The sequence below is a fragment of the Poromitra crassiceps genome, assembly GCF_964638095.1.
Source record: "Poromitra crassiceps genome assembly, chromosome: 6".
NCBI lineage: Eukaryota > Metazoa > Chordata > Actinopteri > Beryciformes > Melamphaidae > Poromitra > Poromitra crassiceps.
The window spans coordinates 60,395,815-60,420,929 of NC_139627.1; the positions used below are offsets into that span (position 1 = coordinate 60,395,815).

Here is a 25,115-nt window from a genome sequence, read left to right on the forward strand (position 1 = left end):
ACTCATTCCTCCCAAACCAAAAAGAAAAAGGTCCCAATGCACCAAAAGCCCATTTGTTTGTCAGCCTGTTATCCCGAAAACAAACGCCAATCGCTCTGAAAATTGACACTCTCTCCCTGCAGTTAGAATCAGTCAGCTCTGCCTGCTAACGTTCAGTCAGCTCTGCTCCTAACGTTCAGTCAGCTCTGCCTCCTAACGTTCAGTCAGCTCTGCCTGCTAACGTTCAGTCAGCTCTGCTCCTAACGTTCAGTCAGCTCTGCTCCTAACGACGTTCAGTCAGCTCTGCTCCTAACGTTCAGTCAGCTCTGCCTGCTAACGTTCAGTCAGCTCTGCCTCCTAACGTTCAGTCAGCTCTGCCTCCTAACGTTCAGTCAGCTCTGCCTGCTAACGTTCAGTCAGCTCTGCCTCCTAACGTTCAGTCAGTTCTGCCTGCTAACGTTCAGTCAGCTCTGCCTCCTAACGTTCAGTCAGCTCTGCCTGCTAACGTTCAGTCAGCTCTGCCTGCTAACGTTCAGTCAGCTCTGCTCCTAACGTTCAGTCAGCTCTGCTCCTAACGTTCAGTCAGCTCTGCTCCTAACGTTCAGTCAGCTCTGCCTGCTAACGTTCAGTCAGCTCTGCTCCTAACGTTCAGTCAGCTCTGCTCCTAACGACGTTCAGTCAGCTCTGCTCCTAACGTTAAGTCAGCTCTGCCTGCTAACGTTCAGTCAGCTCTGCCTCCTAACGTTCAGTCAGCTCTGCCTCCTAACGTTCAGTCAGCTCTGCCTGCTAACGTTCAGTCAGCTCTGCCTCCTAACGTTCAGTCAGTTCTGCCTGCTAACGTTCAGTCAGCTCTGCCTCCTAACGTTCAGTCAGCTCTGCCTGCTAACGTTCAGTCAGCTCTGCCTGCTAACGTTCAGTCAGCTCTGCTCCTAACGTTCAGTCAGCTCTGCTCCTAACGTTCAGTCAGCTCTGCCTGCTAACGTTCAGTCAGCTCTGCCTCCTAACGTTCAGTCAGCTCTGCCTGCTAACGTTCAGTCAGCTCTGCCTCCTAACGTTCAGTCAGTTCTGCCTGCTAACGTTCAGTCAGCTCTGCCTCCTAACATTCAGTCAGCTCTGCCTCCTAACGTTCAGTCAGCTCTGCCTGCTAACGTTCAGTCAGCTCTGCCTCCTAACGTTCAGTCAGCTCTGCCTGCTAACGTTCAGTCAGCTCTGCCTCCTAACGTTCAGTCAGCTCTGCCTGCTAACGTTCAGTCAGCTCTGCCTCCTAACGTTCAGTCAGCTCTGCCTCCTAACGTTCAGTCAGCCTCGCCTCCTAACGTTCAGTCAGCTCTGCCTCCTAACGTTCAGTCAGCTCTGCCTGCTAACGTTCAGTCAGCTCTGCCTCCTAACGTTCAGTCAGCTCTGCCTCCTAACGTTCAGTCAGCTCTGCCCGCTAACGTTCAGTCAGCTCTGCCTCCTAACGTTCAGTCAGCTCTGCCTCCTAACGTTCAGTCAGCTCTGCCTGCTAACGTTCAGTCGGCTCTGCCTCCTAACGTTCAGTCAGCTCTGCCTCCTAACGTTCAGTCAGCTCTGCCTGCTAACGTTCACAGCCTCTTTCCCCGCGGGTGATTGGGAGCATCTGTGCATAGCCTACAGTAGCCTACTGGATATGAAGTTACTGACGTCCGCTAACTTACCAAATCCAAACCTTTCATGTGCCCATGAATAAAACACAATGAATGTTAAGCTGTCACTGCCATCGTCATATCACTGCTGCATGGAATGCAATGACGAAGCCAGGGAAGAAGAGCTTGTTAGACACAGCCAGCTTCCTCTGCTGCACCCGGGAAGGTCTATGATGTCATTCAGCATCATAAAGATCAATGTGCTTGTGTTTGTATGTAGTAACCAGGGAGACGGCTGCATCATAAAGATCAATGTCCTTGTGTTTGTATGTAGTAACCAGGGATCAGCATCATAAAGATCAATGTGCTTGTGTTTGTATGTAGTAACCAGGGAGACGGCTGCATCATAAAGATCAATGTCCTTGTGTTTGTATGTAGTAACCAGGGAGACGGCTGCATCATAAAGATCAATGTCCTTGTGTTTGTATGTAGTAACCAGGGATCAGCATCATAAAGATCAATGTGCTTGTGTTTGTATGTAGTAACGAGGGATCAGCATCATAAAGATCAATGTGCTTGTGTTTGTATGTAGTAACGAGGGATCAGCATCATAAAGATCAATGTGCTTGTGTTTGTATGTAGTAACCAGGGAGACGGCAGGAAGAGAGTGTGTGTTTTCAGAGCAATGGCCATTTGTTTTCAGGATAACGGGCTCTTGGACAAATGTGCTTTCGGTCCAGTGGGACATTTTTTGGGGCTTCGGAATAATAGAATGACAGGTGGATGACAAAGTCTGATGAGAGAGTTTTGCGTTTGTCTCACACACACACACACACACACACACAGGAGAGAGCTGCCAATACTGCGTTCAGGCTCACAGCAAAATTCTACACAGCCAGTTTGCTTAAGCCACGCCCACTTTGGTCTGTGAGTCCAGCAATTGGTTCCTGAAGAGGGCATCACCTCTTCTCATTGGTGTGTCTGCTGAGGAAGGGCCGGACTTTAGACAGGACTCTGAGCGGCGGGTCGGTCATGGTGGTGACGCACCGCGTGGGCGGGGCTTCTGTCGCCCTGGTGACACACCGCATGGGCGGGGCTTCTGCCACCGTGGTGATGCACTGCCTGGGTGGGGCTTCTGTTGCCGTGGTGACGCCCCGCATGGTGGGCGTGGCTTCTGTTGCCGTGGTGACGCCCCGTGTGGTGGGTGGGGCTTCTGTCGCTGTGGGGATCGGAGAAGACGTCATCACCGTGGCGACATGGTTGGTCTGAGTGACAGTCTGTATCTCCGCCCTCCTGGCCAGAGCCGCCCTCAGCTCGTCTCGGATCTGCTCGATCCTCACCTGCAGCTCCTCCAGCTCCCCGGGCCTGGGAGGAGCCACCACCGAGGGGGGCGGAGCCGCCGCTGAGGCGGGAGAGGCCATCACTGAGGGGGGAGGGGCAAGGTTTTATCGTTAACAAAAACAACAGTTTTTGTCCGTTTATTTCCTACATAAGGCTACAGTGTTGTTTTGGGTGGATTCTGGTTAATGACACAAGCACACTGACTGACACAGCATTATAGTTGTCTTTTGTGGATGGTTGCTCATCAATACATTTTTAAATGGTGTGATGTTTTACTTTTTCTGACCTTTTTGAATCTCACCCTGGTCCTGACAAAATACCCCATATTACAAAAAAGACAAAAACCAACACTGAAATGTACGGTGGCTGCCTGGTGACATCAAGATATTTTTTATGATTGCGTGGCCACACATTAGTATCTCATGGCCACAAGATTCTAATGCGTGGGAACAAGATAACTAAGTCGTGGCCACGACTTACTAATGTGTGGTGTGGAGTCTCACCTCTATACCCCCGATCAGGTGAGAGTTCACATAGGGCCAGCATACACAGTGGGGTGAGAGCCCAGCCCCGCCTTGGCCTGGTCATCGAGTGGAGGTATGTCCCAAATTCTGTGCTCATCCAATTTGATGTGTTGGCACCTGTGCGCTGCCTGATGAGCTGATGGCAGCTGCACTGAATGCCCAATCAAATGTGTTTGGTATTTAGAGCTCTCTCCCACTGTGTAGCTGGTTCTCCAGTGTGAAGGACCTCTCCCATCGGGCGGTAAGCGAATACTCCACTATTCTCTCTCCTATCGCATGATTGCTATATGTTAATGCCTAATACTTACCGTGGCCTTTGTCTCTCTATTCTAGGCAATATTGGAGAGCGACTGACGCCCTCACTGAATTCTGTTTGTTGAAAGCCCCAGCTTGGGATGATGCTATGATTTATTGACTTTGGATACACCTTATTTGACTATGAATAAAACGACACCCGGTGTCTTCAACCTTTGCAAACTGTGTCTGCGTGTTGGCTTGGGCTCAGACTTCACAATTGGTGGAGAATGCAGGCAGTCTGACCCACGCCAACCTTAAAAAAAAAAATTAGCATACTCAAGCTCTAACCGCGCTCCTAAGGAGCCAAGCAGACCTACAGAATGCCGTTAAAGAACTCTTAGAGAAAATTAACAAAGATGACAGGGCACCTCGCCCTCCCGGGGCTGTCCTCACCAAACAAAGCCAGGATGATGACATTGAAGCCTACCTCGAACTGTTCGAACGCACCGCCGCGAGGGAGCGATGGCCGGCTGGCGACTGGGCTGGCATCCTCGCACCATTCTTAACTGGTGAGGCCCAGCGGGTCTGTCGGGACCTACCTGTGGGCGACGCACAGGATTTTGAGAGACTAAAAGCAGCCATTTTAGCCAGCCACGGCTACAGCCTCCCGGCCAGAGCACAACGCTACCACTCCTGGGCCTTTTGTGCTGGGCAGCCACCGCGAGCCCAGGTCGCTGACCTACTACGCCTCACCAAGAGCTGGCTCACCACGGGGGGTGATACACCATGGATTGAAAGACTTGTTATAGACAGATGCATTCGCTCTTTGCCGCCCGATGCCTGGAAATATGCTGCTCAGGTGAGCCCGTCCTCACTAAACGAGTTGGTGGCACTTCTAGAGAACCACCAGGTCAGTACCGAAATGCTGCGCACGAGACCGCCGCCGCCGTGGGCCGGCTACACCACCCCGGCCCCCACCGAGAGCTCCGCCTCAGAGGGAGACGCCAGCGGAGGAGAGACTCCCCCGCTTAACGAGGATCCATTTGCAGAGTTTCCTGTCATAGAAACCGCCACGACAGTCCCCTGTGGCCAGTTCGCCACCGCCCAGTGGTCCGACCCGAGTCTCGAGACCCCCCGGCGTGACGTCGCCGCCATAGATGGCCAGAGATGGCCATAGATGGCCAGAATGGACTACTGTATAGGGGGACCAAATCTAATGGGGGGGATGTAATTGAACAACAGTTGGTACCAAAGTCATATGTGTCACGAGTCCTCTACTTAGCTCACACCCACCAGTTAGGGGCCCACTTGGCGGTCCAGAAAACCTACGACCGAGTGGTCGCCCGGTTCTACTGGCCGGGGGTGAAGCGGGCGGTAGAGGATTTCTGTCGCTCCTGTCCCGAGTGTCAGAAAACGGCACCCAGGCCGTTCCTGCGCAACCCGCTCATCCCACTCCCCATCATTGGTACCCCATTCTCCCGGATAGCCATGGACATTGTCGGACCCCTGCCCAAGTCGGCCCGGGGACATCGTTACATACTGGTAATCCTTGATTATGCTACACGTTACCCTGAGGCTATCCCTTTGCGCACTGCCACTGCTAAGAATATTGCACATTAACTATTAATGCTGTTTAGCCGGGTAGGCATAGCCGATGAGATTTTGTCAGACCAGGGAACCTGTTTTATGTCCCGTGTCATGACCGCATTGTACAAATGGTTAAAAGTGAAACAAATACGAACATCTGTCTATCACCCACAGACTGACGGCCTCGTGGAGAGGTTCAATCAGACTCTTAACACATTAAGTGCCAGAGACGACCTAACTCGTCTTACATAATCCAGCGCTTAAGTGCCAAGGACGACCTAACTCGTCTTACATGTTTTTTTGACGGTGGGACATCAATCAACCCCTTTTACATCTTCGAGATAACTATAGGAGCAAGAGCATGTGTGTAATCTATTTTACCGACCACTAAGTGGCGACAGATACAGAGAGAAGCCACAGCCACGGGACCCGTACACCAAAAGCAGCCGCCTCCCGCGGAAATGGCTTGGCGATTTTACAGTCAGGAGCCCGGAGACACACACACAGAACGGACAGAGATCCCCTCCCCCCCAGAGCCGCGGAGCAACGCGCGAACACACACACACACACACACACACACACACACACACACACACACACCGCGGGAGCAAGCCATTCAAGGAAATGGCTTGGCGATTTTACAGTAATCCATTTCAGACTCGTCCCCGCACGCAGGCAAGCAGGCAGGCAGGCACGCAGACAGACAGGCAGGCAGCACAACGCGCTTCTGACACGCCCGCTGTTAGGAGGAAGGAGGAGAAGACACACGGAGGGAGGAGTTTGAATGAGAGGGGTGTTTCCTGTTGTTATGGAGGAAATTACTGTTCAAAACTATTGTTTAGAATGTCTGACGGTCTTACTGATGCCAAAAATGAATGGTTAAAGTGACTGTTTCACAAAAAGCCATTTATCTCTGAATAAATTTCCAGACGCTGAAACCATGCTGTACTCAACGGCTAATATCTACATAACTACTAACTCTGCAAACTAACTCTTTTAGACAGAGAAAGCACACATTCTATTAGTTATTTTTAGATGATTGGTGTTCATGAATTCTTAACAGAAAAGAATCCTCGGCTGTTCTAAAATGAGCCAGAATCGTCAAAAACACCCCTGGCACAACTTACCTACAGGAATGAAAACATGGCTGGCATTCAATGTGTTAAGAGAATGCTGAAGAAACTAGTCGAAGCGGACGGGAAGGACTGGGACCAGCTGATACCATACGTGCTCTTCGCTATTCGTGAGGTACCTCAGGCCTCCACGGGCTTCTCTCCCTTTGAGCTTCTCTATGGCCGTAACCCCAGGGGCCTCCTTGACCTGGCCAAAGAAGCGTGGGAGAGCCAACCATCTCCCCACCGCAGTGTCATTGACCATGTCGACCGCCTACAGGAGAGGGCGAAGAAGGTCTGGCCATTAGTCCGGGTGCATATGGAGAAGGCCCAGGCGGCCCAGGCCCGCACATATAACAAAGGCGCCCGGCTCCGGCAATTCCAGGTGGGGGAAAAAGTATTGGTACTTGTCCCCACGACAGAGTGCAAATTCTTGGCCAAGTGGCAAGGGCCCTATGAGGTCGTCGAGAAGGTGGGCAACGTTAATTACCGGGTAAGGCAGCCTGGCCGGCGGAAAGGCCTCCAGCTTTATCACATTAATGTACTGAAGAAGTGGTATTCTGCTGACCCTGTTCCATACCCAGCCCTCCTGACACATGTCTCTCCCCAGAAGCCCCCCGTGGTAGTAGGCGAGGACCTTGCCCCAGCGCAGGTACAAGATATCCAAGAGCTCCTAGGACAGAGCCGGGACGTCTTCTCGGAACTACCCGGACGCACCAGAGTCATAGAACATGACATCGAAACGCAACCAGGGAAAGTGGTGAGGCAACGGCCCTATCGAATCCCTGAAGCCCGAAGAGACGCAATTCGCGAAGAGGTGAAAAAGATGCTCGAGCTCGGGGTGATCGAAGAGTCCTACAGCCCCTGGTCGAGCCCTATCGTCATAGTGCCGAAGCCAGATGGGACGCTGCGCTTCTGTAACGACTTTCGAAAACTTAACGAAGTCTCAACCTTTGACGCCTATCCCATGCCCCGGGTCGACGAACTGATCGAACGCCTGGGCCCAGCCAGGTTTGTCAGTACCTTGGACCTGACCAAGGGGTACTGGCAAGTGCCCTTAACAGAGAGGGCGAAGGCCAAGACGGCGTTCACCACCCCGAATGGGCTATTCCAATATCGAGTCCTTCCGTTCGGAGTCCATGGTGCCCCAGCCACTTTTCAACGCCTGATGGACCGGGTCCTCCGTCCCCACCGCTCATATGCTGCAGCCTACCTCGATGACATCATCATTCACAGCTCTACATGGCCACAACACCTGGAGCAGCTTGAGGCCGTCCTGGGTGCCTTGCGACGAGCGGGCCTCACCGCGAATGCCAAGAAGTGCCGGCTGGGGTGGACCGAAACCGACTATCTGGGATACACCATCGGGAGGGGGTGCGTGAAGCCCCAGGCCCGCAAGGTAGAGAAGATCCATAACTGGCCGCGCCCAGTCACAAAGAAGCAAGTGAAATCCTTCGTGGGTCTGATATCGTATTATCAGAAATTCATTAAGAATTTTGCGACCATCGCAGCCCCTCTTCATGACCTGACCCGCCAGAAATTGCCCCACCATGTCCACTGGACCAGCCAGACGGAGGCCGCCTTCCAGACCCTGAAGCAAGTTCTGTGTGAGGAGCCAGTTTTGGTGGCCCCTGACTTTGCGCAACCATTCATCCTGCACACTGATGCATCCGGAACCGGGGTTGTAGCCGTCCTGGCCCAGATGATAGAGGGAGATGAGCACCCAGTGACGTTCATCAGCAGAAAGTTACTGAAACACGAGAAAAACTACTCAACAGTTGAAAAGGAATGCCTCGCCGTGAAGTGGGCCATACGTCACCTCCGTTACTACCTATGGGGCAGGCAGTTTACTCTGGTGACCGACCATGCGCCCCTCAAGTGGATGGCCACCAACAAGGACCGCAATGACAGGGTCACTCGTTGGTTCATTGAATTACAGAACTATAAGTTTAAGATTGAACACCGCCCAGGGAAGGAAATACGGCACGCAGACGCCATGTCCCGCCGCTATGAGGAGGAAACAAAAGCTCCCAGCCCGAGCAAGGAGCTTAGGGGGAGGATATGTGGAGTCTCACCTCTATACCCCCGATCAGGTGAGAGTTCATAGGGCCAGCATACACAGTGGGGTGAGAGCCCAGCCCCGCCTTGGCCTGGTCATCGAGTGGAGGTATGTCCCAAATTCTGTGCTCATCCAATTTGATGTGTTGGCACCTGTGCGCTGCCTGATGAGCTGATGGCAGCTGCACTGAATGCCCAATCAAATGTGTTTGGTATTTAGAGCTCTCTCCCACTGTGTAGCTGGTTCTCCAGTGTGAAGGACCTCTCCCATCGGGCGGTAAGCGAATACTCCACTATTCTCTCTCCTATCGCATGATTGCTATATGTTAATGCCTAATACTTACCGTGGTCTTTCTCTCTCTATTCTAGGCAATATTGGAGAGCGACTGACGCCCTCACTGAATTCTGTTTGTTGAAAGCCCCAGCTTGGGATGATGCTATGATTTATTGACTTTAGATACATCTTATTTGACTATGAATAAAACGACACCCGGTGTCTTCAACCTTTGCAAACTGTGTCTGCGTGTTGGCTTGGGCTCAGACTTCACAGTGGCCACAAGATCATTAAGGCGTGGGAACGACATATTAATTATCTCGTGGCACAATTATCTTGGGGCGGCTGTAGCTCAGGAGGTAGAGCGGGTTGTCCACTAATTGCTTTGGATCAAAGAGGTCGGTGGTTCGATTCCCGCCTCCTCCAGTCTGCATGTCGAAGTGTCCTTGGGCAAGATACTGAACCCCAAATTGCTCCCGATGGTGTGTAGGCACCCTGCATGGCAGCCTGCCGCCATTGGTGTATGAATGGGTGAATGTAGACTACCTACTGATTGTAAAGCGCTTTGGATAAAAGCGCTATATAAATGCAGGCCATTTACCATTTACCATTCGTGGCCACACTTTAGTAAGTCGTGACCACGCATCAGTAAGTTGTGGCCACGACTTAATTATCTCGTTCCGACGCATTTTTATTATTGTGTGGCCATGCATTAGTATCTCATGGTCATGAGGTACTAATGCATGTCCACACAATAATAAAAATATCTTCATGTCACCAGGCAGCCACCGTAGGACGAATACTAAAACTAAGCTTAAAAAAAACCCTGCTAATTCAAAATAAACTGAATTTGATGAAAACAAAAAGTCAAAATGAAATAAAAATGTAAACTAAGTGAAAAATGCAAACTATAATAACCTTGGGGAGGAGCCACCGCTGAGGGGGGAGGAGCAGAGGAGGAGGAGGGTAGATTGAGCACCCGGCTGGCAAAGGAAGCCGCCGGTCTTCCCGCAGGTCCTCCGTTCTCACACAGCCGTGCGGTCGGACCTGCCCCGCCCCCTCCGGCTCCGCCCCCTCCGGCTCCGCCCCCGCTGGCTCCTCCCCCTCTGGCTCCCGGGGGGTTGGGGTTGGAGGAGGAGGAAGTGACCCGGGCGAGGAGGCGCCGCGTGTTGAGCGTCTCCAGGTTGAAGTGGACCCGTTTGTCCCGGTCCTTTCCGGACGCCTCGCCGTCTCCGGTGCTCTCGTTGTTCCACCTGGCCGACGCCCCCGGGGCAGGAGGGGGCGGGGGGGACTGGGGGTTCAGGTTACAGCTACAAACACAGAGCACCATGTTACCATAACAACAGACAATTGACTCAAATTATGTCTTCAGAAGCTTCTAAAACATGACATCATTTTCTGGAATTGTTCAAGCTGTTTACACTGTAAACTTAGTGCATGTAAACTTATGACCCACTGGAATTGTGATATAGTGAATTATAAGTGAAATAATCTGTGTAAACTCCAATGTAAACCCATCGCCGTCATTATTAGATGTTCCCGCCATCCATTCCAAAATCCACGCTGCAGGAGGAAAAAAAACATTGGCCAGTAAGGGCGTCGTGGATGTGGTCGTTGTGGTGTCGTGGTTGCTGTGTCGTGGTTGTTGTGGTCATGGTTGTCGTGGTGGCTGTGGTAGTTGTGGTGGTCATGGTTGTTGTGGTAGCTGTGGTGTCGTGGTGGTCATGGTTGTCGTGGATGTGGTCGTTGTGGTTGTTGTGGTGTCGTGGTTGTTGTGGTGGTCATGGTTGTCATGGTGGTGGTTGTGGTGTCGTGGTTGTGGTGGTCATAGTGGTCGTTGTGGTGGTGGTTGTGGTGTCGTGGTTGTTGTGGTGGTCGTGGTGTCGTGGTTGTTCTTTTCTTTATGTTTTAATAAGTATTTCAGTTTTACAATAAAGTGTGATAATGTGTAATTGAGTGGATCCACAATTAAAATTATTAGGAAATTAATGGTTGTATTTGCTTTGATGGAAAAATAAATCTTGGCATTAATAGTTTTAATTATGTATTACAACAAGCTGTTAGGAAGTTAAACAGGTAGGGTGACTATAGATCCCAGCAAACCAAATGTGGGACAAAGAGTACATTTGTGTGGGACAATGTGGGACACGTTACCGATGCTTTGAGGTAGTCTAAAATTTAGATATAATAACTAACTTAGGAAGAATAAACAATTATATTCTTGCCTCTATGCTTTGCTCTGGTTGATTAACACAATCTGCAAATAAAAACAAATATATTTTGTTTGAATGCAACTTTCCAAACTCCCACGCTAGGTAAATACAGTAAGCATAAACAGTGCTTCCTCTCCAACACATCTGACTAAAATGGGTGCTGAGATGGGATTGAAGTCATGGCTTAAGCTTAATTTATTTCAGCACATGGTGTCGCTCATGGTGCATTTATACTTCAGTGAACGTTCGCCTCGGTTCAACGGTCACGTGACACCCGAACGCTATAAGGGCAGACAGCCAAGAGAAGAGAGGGAATGGAATGCACAGTGAAACCACGTCGGAGGCAAGAATGGAACCGGGTCTGGAGGCCCATCCCTAGGGGGGGTCATGCCTATGTTCCCCGGGTTCTATGTTCCCCGTTTCTGCTAAAAAGGGTTCTATGTTCCCCGGGTCCTATGTTCCCCGCTCCTGAAAAAGGGTCCTATGTTCCCCGGGTCCTATGTTCCCCGCTCGTATGCGTAAAGTTGGCGAGTGCAAACCGCAGGGCCATAACGGCAATATAGATTGAGAACGACAAATCCCCCCCAATATTTAAGCCTGATCAAATGTGTCCCTCCCCCCAATACAATGATGTAAAAAAATAAGAAAACAGATTTACTGCGCGATACTGCTCCTAGGGGAGAGCAACAAGTTACAATAAGTTACAATACAATACACAATAAACATGTTGAATCTTGGTATTTGTAGTCCCCTAACTGACCCTTAACCAAGTTGTTAACATCAGCGCTTAAAATTTGGCACGGGATTGCGAGAATCGCACATATTTTTGCCAATTCCCGCAGATTCGTAATTTATAATGCGGGAGAACTCCTGCAATTTTTTGCGCACCAATGTCTACAATGTTGAGCCGACAGAGCGGAACGAACGTTTGCTGAATACGGATGAGTGGTCGCTGTGTCGGACACATTTAGAGGCCGGACTGTTAGCTCAACGTTACCTCAGGCAGCAGCAGTGGTGTAGACTCCCCGGTTGGTAAGCAGCATATTTGTTGTGACCAAATATCGCTCATTCAAAGCACTTCATACTCCCAGAGCTGGCGTAATCCATATAAAAAAACTCATGTTTTACCCGAAAGGAAATCAGGTTTTGTGTCGGTCGGTGGCTCTAGAACAGCCGGCTAACGTTACAGTGGCTAACCAGAGCTATCGTTAAATTGCGTGTGGGGTAAGTCCCTCTATAAACCATAATATCTGTGTCGTTTCACCTTTGATTGAAAAATGCTTCCACCTGATTAAAGAAAACATGTAATATTTTATGTAATGCATAAAACATCAGTCAACATCACATAATGTCTTTTCAGGTGGAAACACACAGACAGCCTAATGGTTTATAGTGGGACAGACTTCCCATGCCTGCTCATTCACTTCAATAGAACTCTCCCCAATGCCAAATTTGTTACAGCTTTGCCAGTAACATGACAGTAAGAAAGGCAGATGTAGTGAGCAAAGATAGATGATTTAACTGTAATATTCCAGAGCTCTGACCTAACAGACATCACTATTATGAACACAAAACAAAGAACTTCTGATATAATATGATGAGTGTTTTATTAAAGTGTATCACACAATACAAAAAATAAATGTTTTGATAGAACCAAAAGCCTATGGCTCATAGATTGCAGATAAAACACATTGACAAAAGCCATAGTAACTTAGACTCAGGTGTGCATAAACTACAGGTTAAGAACTTCCTTTTTTAAATACAAAAATGTGAAATTATCGCTTATCGGGCATGAGAAGCAGATATTTGTCGGCTATAGTATCAGCTGAAAACCCCCCCCCCCCCCCCCCCCCCCCCCCCGCGTCTATAGATCCCCCCCAAAATCTATAAAACCCGCCTATCTGAAGAACATAACTGTAACTGCATATGTAACTGCCTTAACATAACTGTTACGGGCTCGTAAAGGTGGTGTCGAGAATTGACAGGAAAGGCTACCCAGTGTGTTCAAAAGTGATGCCAAGGCTCGTGAAAAACGGGTGTAATTTGATGCTGTGGGATAGATCCCAGCATGCATTGCAGCGTTACCTTTTCTCTTTCTCGGCCCGTTGCCTCTTCACTTCTTCGTAGGTCATGTTCAGCGCTCTGTGGATCTTCTGTCAAACACACACACACACACACACACACACACACACACAGCTCGACTCAGACTTTCATCACAAAATATTTCATACGTTTCTGTCAACAAACTGTTACAGAAACTGTACAATTTTGACGTCTGGTCTCGAGATCAATGACTGGAGTAGCCTGGTTAAAACCATCCTGATCACATGACCTCACATCCTGTTTCACTCTCGTATCACTCTGGACATCCAGCAGTTCCACAGTGATTGCAGTGGGTGGGTGGGAGTACTTGCCTTGACAAACAACTCCTTCAGCCAATAAGCATCGCCAAATCCAATCCAAGAACAGCGAAAACGTATTTTCTGCTGAGAAACTCCACTGGTGGCCTAACCCTAACCCTCCACCATGTGACTCTTGTTAGGGGTTCAAGCCCCGATGGGGCTGAAGCCCTATTGTTTTTGTGCTGGTTTGTTATTCTTGTTGTTGTTCTTGTTCATCTGCTTCAACGCAAATTCCCGTGAGTTGGTAAATCACAGAGACCTGAAATTTGGCACAATGACAGATATTGGTGGCTAGTTTCTGCTCAATAAATATTTTTCAAATTGGCCTGAAGGTGGCGCTATAATTAAAGGTTTTATGTTAAAGGCCATAACTTCCACACCATTTGTTCAGGTGAACCTGCTCTACAAATTTGCCTCAAGGACCCTCAAGGTACCCTCAAGGTCCGTCTCGAAAAATTTTGAGATATCTTGAAAAATGTGGAACCCTAAACCCTAACCCAACCCAACCCTAACCCTTTTTTCTCCTCCTAGACCATTTGACCGAGTTCCACCAAAATCGCTAGGTAGCATCTATGGACCAAGCTCTACAAATTGGCTTTTTCAAATTTTTGAAATCTACCTTCGTTTAGAAGATATTAACCCTTACATTTGTGAGAGGGTGTGGCCTCTCACTTAAATTGTCATAACTTCATGTCCGATTGATGCATCGTCACGAAACTTGGAGATGTTCGGATATCATGACTAACCATGTGTGCCAAATTGTGTCCAATTCGACCAAAAGGGGGCACCATAAATGCCCAAAATGGGCTTGGCCTAACACATAAAGGCCGTAACATGCCTGTTTGTCCAATAATCGCAAAACTTGGCAGATATAGCAAGGAGGATGTACTAGTCAAAATCAGAAGTTTTGTCATGAAGTGGGCGGGGTCTATGGTGTAACCATGTAATAGCGGTAAATCAAGTCCATTAATCTGTTTCAAACTTCTCAGCCTCATCTGGAATGGCATTTCTGACATGCTATTTTGCAATAAGCAAAAGGGGGCGCCAAGGGGGGCGCGGCTGATGCCAATGATCGCGGAACTTGGCAGATATATCAAGTAGGCCGTACTAGTCAAAATTGAAGGTTTTGTCATAATTGGTGAAAATGGGCGGGGCCTATATCGTAACCACTATGTAATAGCAGGTCAATCTAAATGAGTTTATGCATAGCAGAGACATGAGATTTGGCCCAATGACAGATATTGGTAACTATTACTACAGTAGCTCCAGAAATATTTATCCAATCGGCCTGATGGGGGCGCTGTAATTACAGGTTAAAATTCCCAAATTTGAAAGGCCATAACTCCCACGGCGTTTCTCCAATTTTCAAGCAACCTTTTCCCCACATGTTCATCTGAACGTGCTCTACAAATTTGCCTCCATGACTATTGGAGGTTCAATTTGCGCAAGGCTTGAACTCCTGTTATTGCCGCTTGCGTCCGCTTGTTACTTTGGGAGACGCCATTATTGTGTCACACTGATTTGCCCGAATACATCATCAACTATGACACAGTCCCTGATTGGCCGGTTACATCATCAACTACGACACAGTCCCTGATTGGCCGGTTACATCATCAACGACAACACAGTCCCTGATTGGCCGGTTACATCATCAACTACGACACAGTCCCTGATTGGCCCGGTTACATCATCAACTATGACACAGTCCCTGATTGGCTGGTTACATCATCAACTACGACACAGTCCCTGATTGGCCGGTTACATCATCAACTACGACACAGTCCCTGATTGGCCCGGTTACATCATCAACTATGACACAGTCCCTGATTGGCCGGTTACATCATCAACTACGACACAGTCCCTGATTGGCCCGGTTACATCATCAACTATGACACAGTCCCTGATTGGCCGGTTGCATCATCAACTATGACACAGTCCCTGATTGGCCGGTTACATCATCAACTACGACACAGTACCTGGCCGGTTCCTGTAATTTCAGGAAATCAATTTGGGCCGGTAGAATTGAGGTCATGTGATCAGGATGATTTTACCAGGCTAGGGGTTTTTCAAACACACACATCCACACATACAAACAAACACACACACACACACACACACACCTGCGCACATGCGCACACACACACACACACACACACACACACACACACACACACACACACACACGTACTTGGCTGGTGTGGAGCCAGTATTTGAGTTTCTGGCGGCGGCGGATGTGTGGCAGGGCGACGCGATAGAAAATGTGTTCACTGGCCAGAGTGAGCAAAGCCCCGCCCACTCCCACACACAACAACACAAACAGACCAGAGAAGTGACCAATCCCCATCTGCAGAGTCTGCAGAGAGGAGAGAGAGGAGAGGAGGAGACAGTGACATCACAGCACCACCACCAGTGACCACGTTTACATGGACTGCAATATACAGATATTAACCACAGTGACCACGTTTACATGGACTGCAATATACGGATGTTATATAGAGTGTCTAAAAATATGGACAGTCCCCCTTTGGTATTTGGACTCCTGTTTTGAAGCTTAGCATATGAAAGTGTGGCCGTCGCCATCTTGGTTCTCGTGCAACTCGCACGAGACAGCAAACCCGACCAGGGGTTTCCCACAGAGCTGCAGCGGCATCTGCTATCGTTCCGTGATCGGCGAGCTGCGCGATCACTGGACAGGCGACCTGTCAATGACATGTTGTGGTGTCATCACATAATGACATGTTGTGGTGTCATCACATAATAATAATAATAATAATTCATTTAATTTGTAGTGCACTCTTCATTCAGAGAGAATCTCAGAGTGCTACAGAGTTAAAAACAAGAGTTAAAAACATCACAAGCAAATAATAAAATTGACAATAGTTAAAAGCTAACACGAGAGAAGGCCTTCCTAAATAAACAGGTTTTTAGGCCCGTCCTGAAAGAGTCCAGGGTCTGTGCTGCCCTGAGGTGTTCAGGAAGGCTGTTCCACAGGCGTGGTGCGGTCACACAGAAGGCACGGTCCTCCATGATGCGGAGCTTGGTTTTGGGGACTCGGAGAAGCAGCCTGCTTGCAGACCTGAGGGTGCGGGTGGAGGTTTGTGGAGAGATGAGTTCTTGTAGGTAGGGGGGGGGGGGCATGTCCGTTTATGCATTTGTGAGTGAGTGTGAGGATTTTGTAGTCGACCCTGAAGGAGGCGGGGAGCCAGTGCAATGCGAACAGAGTAGGAGTGATGTGTTCGTACTTCCGTACTCTCAGCAGGATCCTGACGGTGCTGTTCTGTATGTACTGCAGTTTCTGGATGGTTTTGGCAGGGATTCCGGTGAACAGCGAATTGCAGTAGTCCAGCCTGGAGGAGATAAAGGCATGGACAAGCTTCTCTGCATCTGGCAGGGTTAGATTGGGGCGGAGTTTGCAGATGTTTCTCAGATGGTAGAATGAGGTCTTACAGAGGTATTTTACATGGTCATTGAAGGTCAGGTGGGGGTCGAACCTAACGCCGAGGTTAGTGACTGAGGTGGAGAGGGAAATGTCCTGACCGTCAAAGGTGAGATGGTGTATGGGAGATGACTGAAGCTGGTGGGGAGTGCCGACAAGGAGAGCTTCGGTTTTGCTGCTGTTCAGCTGGAGGAAGTTGTTGCTCATCCATGCCTTTATCTCCTCCAGGCAGTTGTTGAGGCGTGATATGGCTGCAGGAGGGCTTGGAGCAGTTTTAATGTACAGTTGTGGGTCATCAGCATAACAATGGAAAGATAGCCCATGTCTGCTGACATGACACGACCAAGGGGGAGGATATAAAGAATGAAGAGGATGGGGCCGAGAACCGAACCCTGTGTGTGAGAAACTGACCTCACGTGTCTTGACAGGGGCATGGAGGTCAAAAACACTGCTCAGGGATGTGTTGTAGTGCTCCACTAGTTCATCCACAGATGCAGAGGCTGGGCTGGTGATGTGCTGGAGGTCTGTAGTCATATTGGTAGGGTCAATGTTTTTCCAGTTCCGGAAAAACGTTTGACGTTTAGGTGCAGTGGGGGGTGATGGGAATGTCAGAGCCATTGAGACCACCTGGTGGTCAGACACACCTAGATCATAGACCTGCAAGTTGTTGATTGGGGCAGAGTCAGTGATGACAAGATCAAGTGTGTGCCCCCTGGTGTGAGTGGGAGCATCTACATGCTGCTTCAGGCCAAGACACTCAATCAGACTGAGGAACTCTGATGCAACATGACAGGAGGGGTTGTCAACATGGATATTTAAATCACCAACAATGATAATGTTGATTGACATGGAGCAGAGTGAGGTGAGTAGGTATTGTATCTCAGGGAGAAAAGATGAGTTTGGTTTGGGGGGGCGGTATATGAGAAGCACTGTCATGGAGTATGGAGGTTTACATTTAAAAGCCAGACATTCAAAGGAGGAAAGATCAGGCAGAGGCAGGGGAGACAGTTTCAGTTCAGCCCGGTGAATGATTGCTAAACCACCACCACGGCCAGAGTTGCGGGCTTTTTCCATGTATCTATAGCCAGGAGGGCAGGCCTCATTAAGCACAGAGCAGTCTCCTGGTTTCTGCCAGGTTTCAGTTAGACACATGAAATCAAGCCCTTTGTCCAGGATGTGGTCATGTATGAGGAGGGATTTATTGGTGAGGGATTGTGTATTTAGCAGTTCCATAGTGGCAGGAGGCAGAGCTGGGGGTGAAAGTCTCCGCAATACACTGTGATCCACTCCATGTTTTGCATCTCGCCTAAGACTGGGTAGTCTCGCGATGTTTCCAACGATGACGCCCAAGTCTGTTTTGCTTCCGCTCACACTCAAGCAACGCCGTGAGCCTCTATGGATGTAGCGAGGTCTGTGTTTTAAAACCCCAAAGTCTTGTCAGGTGCAGCTACAAAGCTGTGCAGGCAGCGTAGCTGTGAAGCGGTGTATGAGATCATTACTAGCAGGCAGCGTAGCTGTGAAGCGGTGTATGAGATCATTACTAGCAGGCAGCGTAGCTGTGAAGCGGTGTATGAGATCATTATTAGCGCCGTTGATAAAACCAAAAGACGAGACAAACTGCATCGTTTGACAGCATCCACAGGCTGACCAACGCTAGCTTTAGCTGGTGCCCACCCAGATCCCAACAGTTTATAAAACACACCGAGGGTCATCACAAGAAACATCCAGAGAGCCCAATTGCCAATCGGGGGGAAAACTCAGTCACTAAGCCCGTGAATGACCAACTCCGCGCGTGTAGAAAGTGTTGGACGGGGTCGGGCCCGTATCACAGTGCAACCGTGGCAAACACTCGCCTATGCGGCTCCTGGAGGGGGAGACAGCCGCTGTGTTCCGCGAACAGAGATCCCAGTAAAGGCAGGTAGGCAGCACTTTACATTGATTAATCCAGCGTCCGCCAGATCGTATATCAACTCAGGGATCGATCAAGAAAACACAGAAACGTGAGAAAAAGGCAAAAAAGCCGCGTAAATCACAAAAACAGAATCGGTGTCAGAGGAGCGGCTGTCAGTGTGCGCCAGCATTCCCTCTCGACACATCAATCAGTTCAGTTCTCAGTGGAGAAAGATCATGCTCTTGTCCTCAGTCGAAGAACCGACACTGCATGTAGGTCTCATGTGAGGCGGAGTAGCCAAACTTCTGGTAGAAGGCCACGTTGTCGGGAGCACATTCCAGTGTGATTTTGTAACAATCCAACTTTCTGCTGAGAAGAGTCAATGTCGAAACTAACAGTTTCCCCAGCTGCTTCCCTCTGCATATGTCACTGACCACTACCTCCTCCACCAGCTGCTTCCCTCTGCATATGTCACTGACCACTACCTCCTCCACCAGCTGCTTCCCTCTGCATATGTCACTGACCACTACCTCCTCCACCCGCTGCTTCCCTCTGCATATGTCACTGACCACTACCTCCTCCACCAGCTGCTTCCCTCTGCATATGTCACTGACCACTACCTCCTCCACCAGCTGCTTCCCTCTGCATATGTCACTGACCACTACCTCCTCCACCCGGCCTCTCTTAGCGCAGGAGTGGATGAATTTGTGCTCTACGATCAGCGTGGCGGTGGCGACAATCTGTCCCAGATTTGTGTCTTCCACCACGACGACGTAGTAGTCTCCCGTCTTCTTCATATGCTCAAACTTCTTAATGGACTGCTCTGGTGTGACGTCGCCTGCCTGGGTGAGCTGAGATAAAACCTTGTAAAATCCCCTGTTGAAGTCTGCAGTGCAGAGTGGCCGGAGCACCAGGCCTTGGCCTGGGTTGGAGGGCGAGATGGGGGGAGAGAAGGAGACGGTGTTGCTGCTCCAGTCCAGCTGCTGGAGCAGAGAGGGCTCAAAGAGTGGAGTCTCGTCCAGCAGCATTCCTCAGTCTCAGTGACACCAGGAGTAACGTTGGCGGTTGAACGGGTTATAACCGAGAACACACAGAAGTGAAGTGAAAGTGACAGCCTGGTTTTCTATGAGGCTGGGCTACATCATTGACCGTACTAACATGTTGTGGTGTCATCACATAATGTGTTGTTAGACTCTTTCATCATGTAGTGGTGTCATCACATAATGACACGTTGTGGTGTCATCACATAATGACACGTTGTGGTGTCATCACATAATGACATGTTGTAATGTCATCACATAATGACATGTTGTGGTGTCATCACATAATGACACGTTGTGGTGTCATCACATAATGACACGTTGTGGTGTCATCACATAATGACACGTTGTGATGTCATCACATAATGACACGTTGTACGTTGTGGTGTCATCACATAATGACACGTTGTGGTGTCATCACATAATGACACGTTGTGGTGTCATCACATAATGACACGTTGTGGTGTCATCACATAATGACACGTTGTGGTGTCATCACATAATGACACGTTGTGGTGTCATCACATAATGACACGTTGTGGTGTCATCACATAATGACATGTTGTGATGTCATCACATAATGACACGTTGTGGTGTCATCACATAATGACACGTTGTGGTGTCATCACATAATGACATGTTGTGGTGTCATCACATAATGTTGTGGTGTCATCACATAATGTTGTGGTGTCATCACATAATGACATGTTGTGGTGTCATCACATAATGACATGTTGTGGTGTCATCACATAATGACACGTTGTGATGTCATCACATAATGACACGTTGTGGTGTCATCACATAATGACAGGTTGTGGTGTCATCACATAATGACACGTTGTGGTGTCATCACATAATGTTGTGGTGTCATCACATAATGACATGTTGTGGTGTCATCACATAATGACACGTTGTGGTGTCATCACATAATGACACGTTGTGGTGTCATCACATAATGACACGTTGTGGTGTCATCACATAATGACACGTTGTGATGTCATCACATAATGACACGTTGTGATGTCATCACATAATGACATGTTGTGGTGTCATCACATAATGTTGTGGTGTCATCACATAATGACACGTTGTGGTGTCATCACATAATGACATGTTGTGGTGTCATCACATAATGACATGTTGTGGTGTCATCACATCAAAAATATTGTCTTATTTAGAAGAAGCTCAATAGCTGGGTTATTGTAGTCCAGTCAGTTTCTGAACAGAGTAAAGAACAGGCAGTTATTCCCATATAGCCAAATTCAACTATCTCATTTAAATAAAGACCTCCTCATTGAGCTTCAGGGGTCCTTGGACCCTATTTTGAGAACCGTTTCACAGTCTGGTTCTGGGTCCATTCACTGTCCAGGCTGTCCAGCAGGGGGCAGGAAGTCATCATCTTCACTGATGCCTCCAGTGGTAAGCAGCAGTTTAAAGGCTGTTTGACTATCCAGAATTAACATTACAGACACACACACACACACACACACACACACACACACACACGGGCGTACCTCAGTGACGGCGAACATCCTCTTGCCACACGGGACCACCTTGTACCACTTGTCATGCAGCAGGTCCATGTAGCCATCTGACTTGTAGCGGCTGATGAACTCCGACACGTTGGAGGTGAGAGGAGAGTTCTGAGGGAGACCAATCCCATAGCCTGAGCACACACACACGCACACACATGCACGCACACGCACGAACACACACACAAACACACACACACACGCACGCAAGCACACGCACACACAAACACACGCACGCACGCACACACACGCACGCACGCGCACACACACACAGACACACGCACACACGCGCACACGCACACACACAAACAAAACTCAACAAAATGGGTTCCGTAGAGCACCAACAAATGCATCTTGAGGCTTGTACCACGGCAGAACCCTTTATGATGGTGCTTATGGTTCTGAGGCTTGTACCACGGCAGAACCCTTTATGGTTCTCGCAGTTAGGGTTTCTGGCGGGAGGTGATGATGTCACACGAGAGTCCCGGATGCCGGGAACTTCGAGCAAAGGCAAGGAGAAAATGGCGGCGGCCAATGTGAACATGTATCTCTACTTAAGATGGCGCTGAAGGGAGAGCTGGGCTAAGCCACCAGCTATCTGTAGATGTGTATGGTGACATTAGTACTCTCATTTTCTTCTTTCACTACAACTCAGGCCTTCATATTTGCAGGTAGGCCTCATTCCCTTTGCATCAAACACATGAACTGTACAGTCCTATATAGCAGATCCTATATATAGCAGATCCTATAGCAGATCCTATATATAGCAGATGCTATATATAGCAGATCCTATATATAGCAGATCCCAATATATTCCTGCTGCCTGAAGTGTTGAGCATTTGAATCCCATCTGACCAGCTGCTGGGTTCTGGTTTGGTTCGTCCTGGTTCCAGAGGGAACATGAGATGGTCTCTAACCATCAGAGCAGCTTGGCGTGTGGTGATGAATCATATTGAAATCAATATATTGAAATAATTACAGATGAGAATCAAGATGGAGTGAAAAGCCAGAAAAAACAAGACACCCTAAGACACACATATACACACACACACACACACACACACATTACCCTCGATGGCGAAGGGTTTCCCCACAGTGGCCAGTTTGCAGTCGGCATCGATGGAAACCTCGTAGTCCAGCAGAGCTTTGTCCATGATGAAGGCATCGAGCTGAGGAGGATCTGTCCTTCAACACAGACAGGCAGGGTTACAGACACACTAGGTTAGGGCAGGTTAGTATCCTTCAACACAGACAGGCAGGGTTACAGACACACTAGGTTAGGGCAGGTTAGTATCCTTCAACACAGACAGGCAGGGTTACAGACACACTAGGTTAGGGCAGGTAGTATCCTTCAACACAGACAGGCAGGGTTACAGACACACTAGGTTAGGGCAGGTTAGTATTGTGGAGTGCGCAGGAACTGTCGCCAAGGCCATTAATAACAGACAAAATCCGGTAACACTTTACAATAACGTACACAAATCCTATAGTAGTTACTGATAAACTAACCATTAACTAATCGCCAGTTAATCATTCGCTAATGAAAAATTTGGCATTAGTTTATCACTAGTTAATCATAGTTAATGAGTAGGTAGTCATTAGTTAATGATTAGTATCTAATTTCCTGAGTAGAGTAGTTAATCAGTACCTAATGATTACTAAATTTCAGCTCGTGAATAGAGTAGTTAATCATTACTTAATGATTCCAAAATGTCAGTGCGTGAATGTATTAGTTAATCATTAGTTAATCATTAGTTAATCTTTTTGTGTACCCTATTGTAAAGTGGTGCATCATACTCAGTAGTTTATGAATACTGAATCATTACCTGTCCATTAGTTACTCTTTTCGCACCCTAATATAAAGTGAAAGATATCCTTATCAAATAAACACTCCCTCCAGGTGAGATTCGAACCCTGAACCCCAAGATTGTTAAATTGTAAGTCTGGTTCTCTACCATCTGAGCTAACCAGCCTGTTGCTTGTTCGAGCCATACTATTGAATGTAGAGCCTGAGACCAAGTATTATAGTTTAAAGGTATATTCCACCCAAATACTACTTTCTGTCCAAGTACTTACAAGTACTTAGACATAAGTAGTATTTGGCTGAAACATACCTAAGTACTTGGACATGAAGTAGTATTTGGATGGAATATACCTTTAAAACTATAAGTATTTGGAGAGAAGGTAGTATTTGGGTGGAATATATCTTAAAAACTATAAGTACTTGAACAGAAAGTAGTATGTGGATAGGACATAATACTTAGTCTCTGACTCTACAGACCTATAGTATGGCTCTACCAAGTAACAGGCTGGTTAGCTCAGATGGTAGAGAACCAGACTTACAATTTAACAATCTTGGGGTTCAGAGTTCGAATTTCACCTGGAGGGAGTGTTTATTTGATAAGGATATCTTTCACTTTATATTAGGGTGCGAAAAGAGTAACTAATGGACAGGTAATGATTCAGTATTCATAAACTACTGAGTATGATGCACCACTTTACAATAGGGTACACAAAAAGATTAACTAATGATTAACTAATACATTCACGCACTGACATTTTGGAATCATTAAGTAATGATTAACTACTCTATTCACGAGCTGAAATTTAGTAATCATTAGGTACTGATTAACTACTCTACTCAGGAAATTAGATACTAATCATTAACTAATGACTACCTACTCATTAACTATGATTAACTAGTGATAAACTAATGCCAAATTTTTCATTAGCGAATGATTAACTGGCGATTAGTTAATGGTTAGTTTATCAGTAACTACTATAGGATTTGTGTACGTTATTGTAAAGTGTTACCCAAAATCCAGTCGGCTACAAGTAGACTATAAGGCCATGTTCAGACTAGGAGGCCAAATCCGATTTGTGAACTTTAATGACCTATTAATGATTCTATCCAGATTGGTTTTATGAGTATGGACGCTCCAAGTCTGATTTGTGTCACTTGTCCCAAACCACATAGAGGTAGTTTCCAATCTGCTTTCGACTGATGTGACTTCAGTGTGGATGCGCTGATCACCCAAATCAGATTTGAGAGTGTGTTTTGCAGGGGCCGGGGACTTGAAGAGCAGAGAGCAGACATGCAAACACTGCCAGCATTGTATCTGGACACACAGATCCGACTTGAACACTTGCCCAAATCAGATTTGGGAAACCAATCAAGATAATGATGATTAATTACTTTAATGATTTGCCTGTAATGTGAACATGGCCTAAGTGTACACCATAACCCCTCAGCACCTCGGCATTTCAAGTTAATCGATGCTACAATAGTGTTATTGTATCTCAAATACTGCAAATACTGACTTTAATCAAAGTTGCAGACATTGTTATACCTCACAATCTCTGCTATAAAATACATACCTAAAAAACATTCCGAAACATTGGACCCGTCAACATAAACAACGGCAACAGCAACATAAATACATGACTTCGTCCTCTCGACAGCATTCAAGGCTCTAATGGAGACAGGGACAAAATATTTTTTGTGGCCAAGGGAACACGAAGGTGAAGGCCAGATGGAAGCAGCTTGTACTCTGAGGTAAGAGAGTGGATCATCTGAACCATCTGAACGGATGAACATAGCTTTTTTTAAGCACCTGCTTGTTAAAAATGTGATCCAGACTACTTACTAAGTTGGACTCCGGCTATCTTAGAAGCCACTTTCACAATCTTCCCGAGGGAGTTCTTGTCTTTGATGCAAAGATCGCCATAGCAACAGATAATAGAAAAATAAATAACAGATTCAATAAAAGCACTATAAAACAGTTTCATCAGAGTCCCATCGACTTGGAATTTACTTTCCTTAGGCAAAAAAGAGGTGTTGCTGACATTTCTTGCACAGCATATCAGTGTTTATGTCAACTTGCT

General features: G+C 47.8%; 2 protein-coding genes across 3 annotated transcripts in view; both read right to left on the minus strand.

Moving 5' to 3' along the window:
• Positions 1 to 2,542: 2,542 nt before the first annotated feature.
• Positions 2,543 to 25,115, minus strand: part of LOC310778002 (glutamate receptor ionotropic, NMDA 3B-like) — a gene marked incomplete at both ends in the record, with an annotated part of 137,248 nt that continues 114,675 nt past the window's right edge. The window contains 12 exons of the mRNA XM_083638323.1: positions 2,543 to 3,006; positions 4,173 to 4,284; positions 6,500 to 6,658; positions 6,965 to 7,057; positions 7,598 to 7,735; positions 7,934 to 8,077; positions 8,460 to 8,534; positions 9,696 to 10,026; positions 13,015 to 13,082; positions 15,520 to 15,684; positions 21,213 to 21,364; positions 22,300 to 22,415. Coding sequence (XP_083494449.1) covers positions 2,543 to 3,006; positions 4,173 to 4,284; positions 6,500 to 6,658; positions 6,965 to 7,057; positions 7,598 to 7,735; positions 7,934 to 8,077; positions 8,460 to 8,534; positions 9,696 to 10,026; positions 13,015 to 13,082; positions 15,520 to 15,684; positions 21,213 to 21,364; positions 22,300 to 22,415 — 2,017 coding nt within the window. The remainder of the gene's footprint in view (positions 3,007 to 4,172; positions 4,285 to 6,499; positions 6,659 to 6,964; positions 7,058 to 7,597; positions 7,736 to 7,933; positions 8,078 to 8,459; positions 8,535 to 9,695; positions 10,027 to 13,014; positions 13,083 to 15,519; positions 15,685 to 21,212; positions 21,365 to 22,299; positions 22,416 to 25,115) is intronic.
• LOC310778229 (glucosamine 6-phosphate N-acetyltransferase-like) lies at positions 18,907 to 19,686 on the minus strand (the record flags this gene model as incomplete). 2 transcript variants are annotated; one of them, XM_083638595.1, is made up of 2 exons in its annotated part: positions 18,907 to 19,098; positions 19,324 to 19,686. In XM_083638595.1, the coding sequence occupies 2 exons, from the start codon at positions 19,684 to 19,686 to the stop codon at positions 18,907 to 18,909; spliced, it is 555 nt and encodes a 184-aa protein (XP_083494721.1). The 2 variants fall into 2 exon arrangements, with proteins under 2 accessions (XP_083494721.1, XP_083494722.1); XM_083638596.1 differs by having other exon boundaries at positions 18,907 to 19,065; positions 19,291 to 19,686.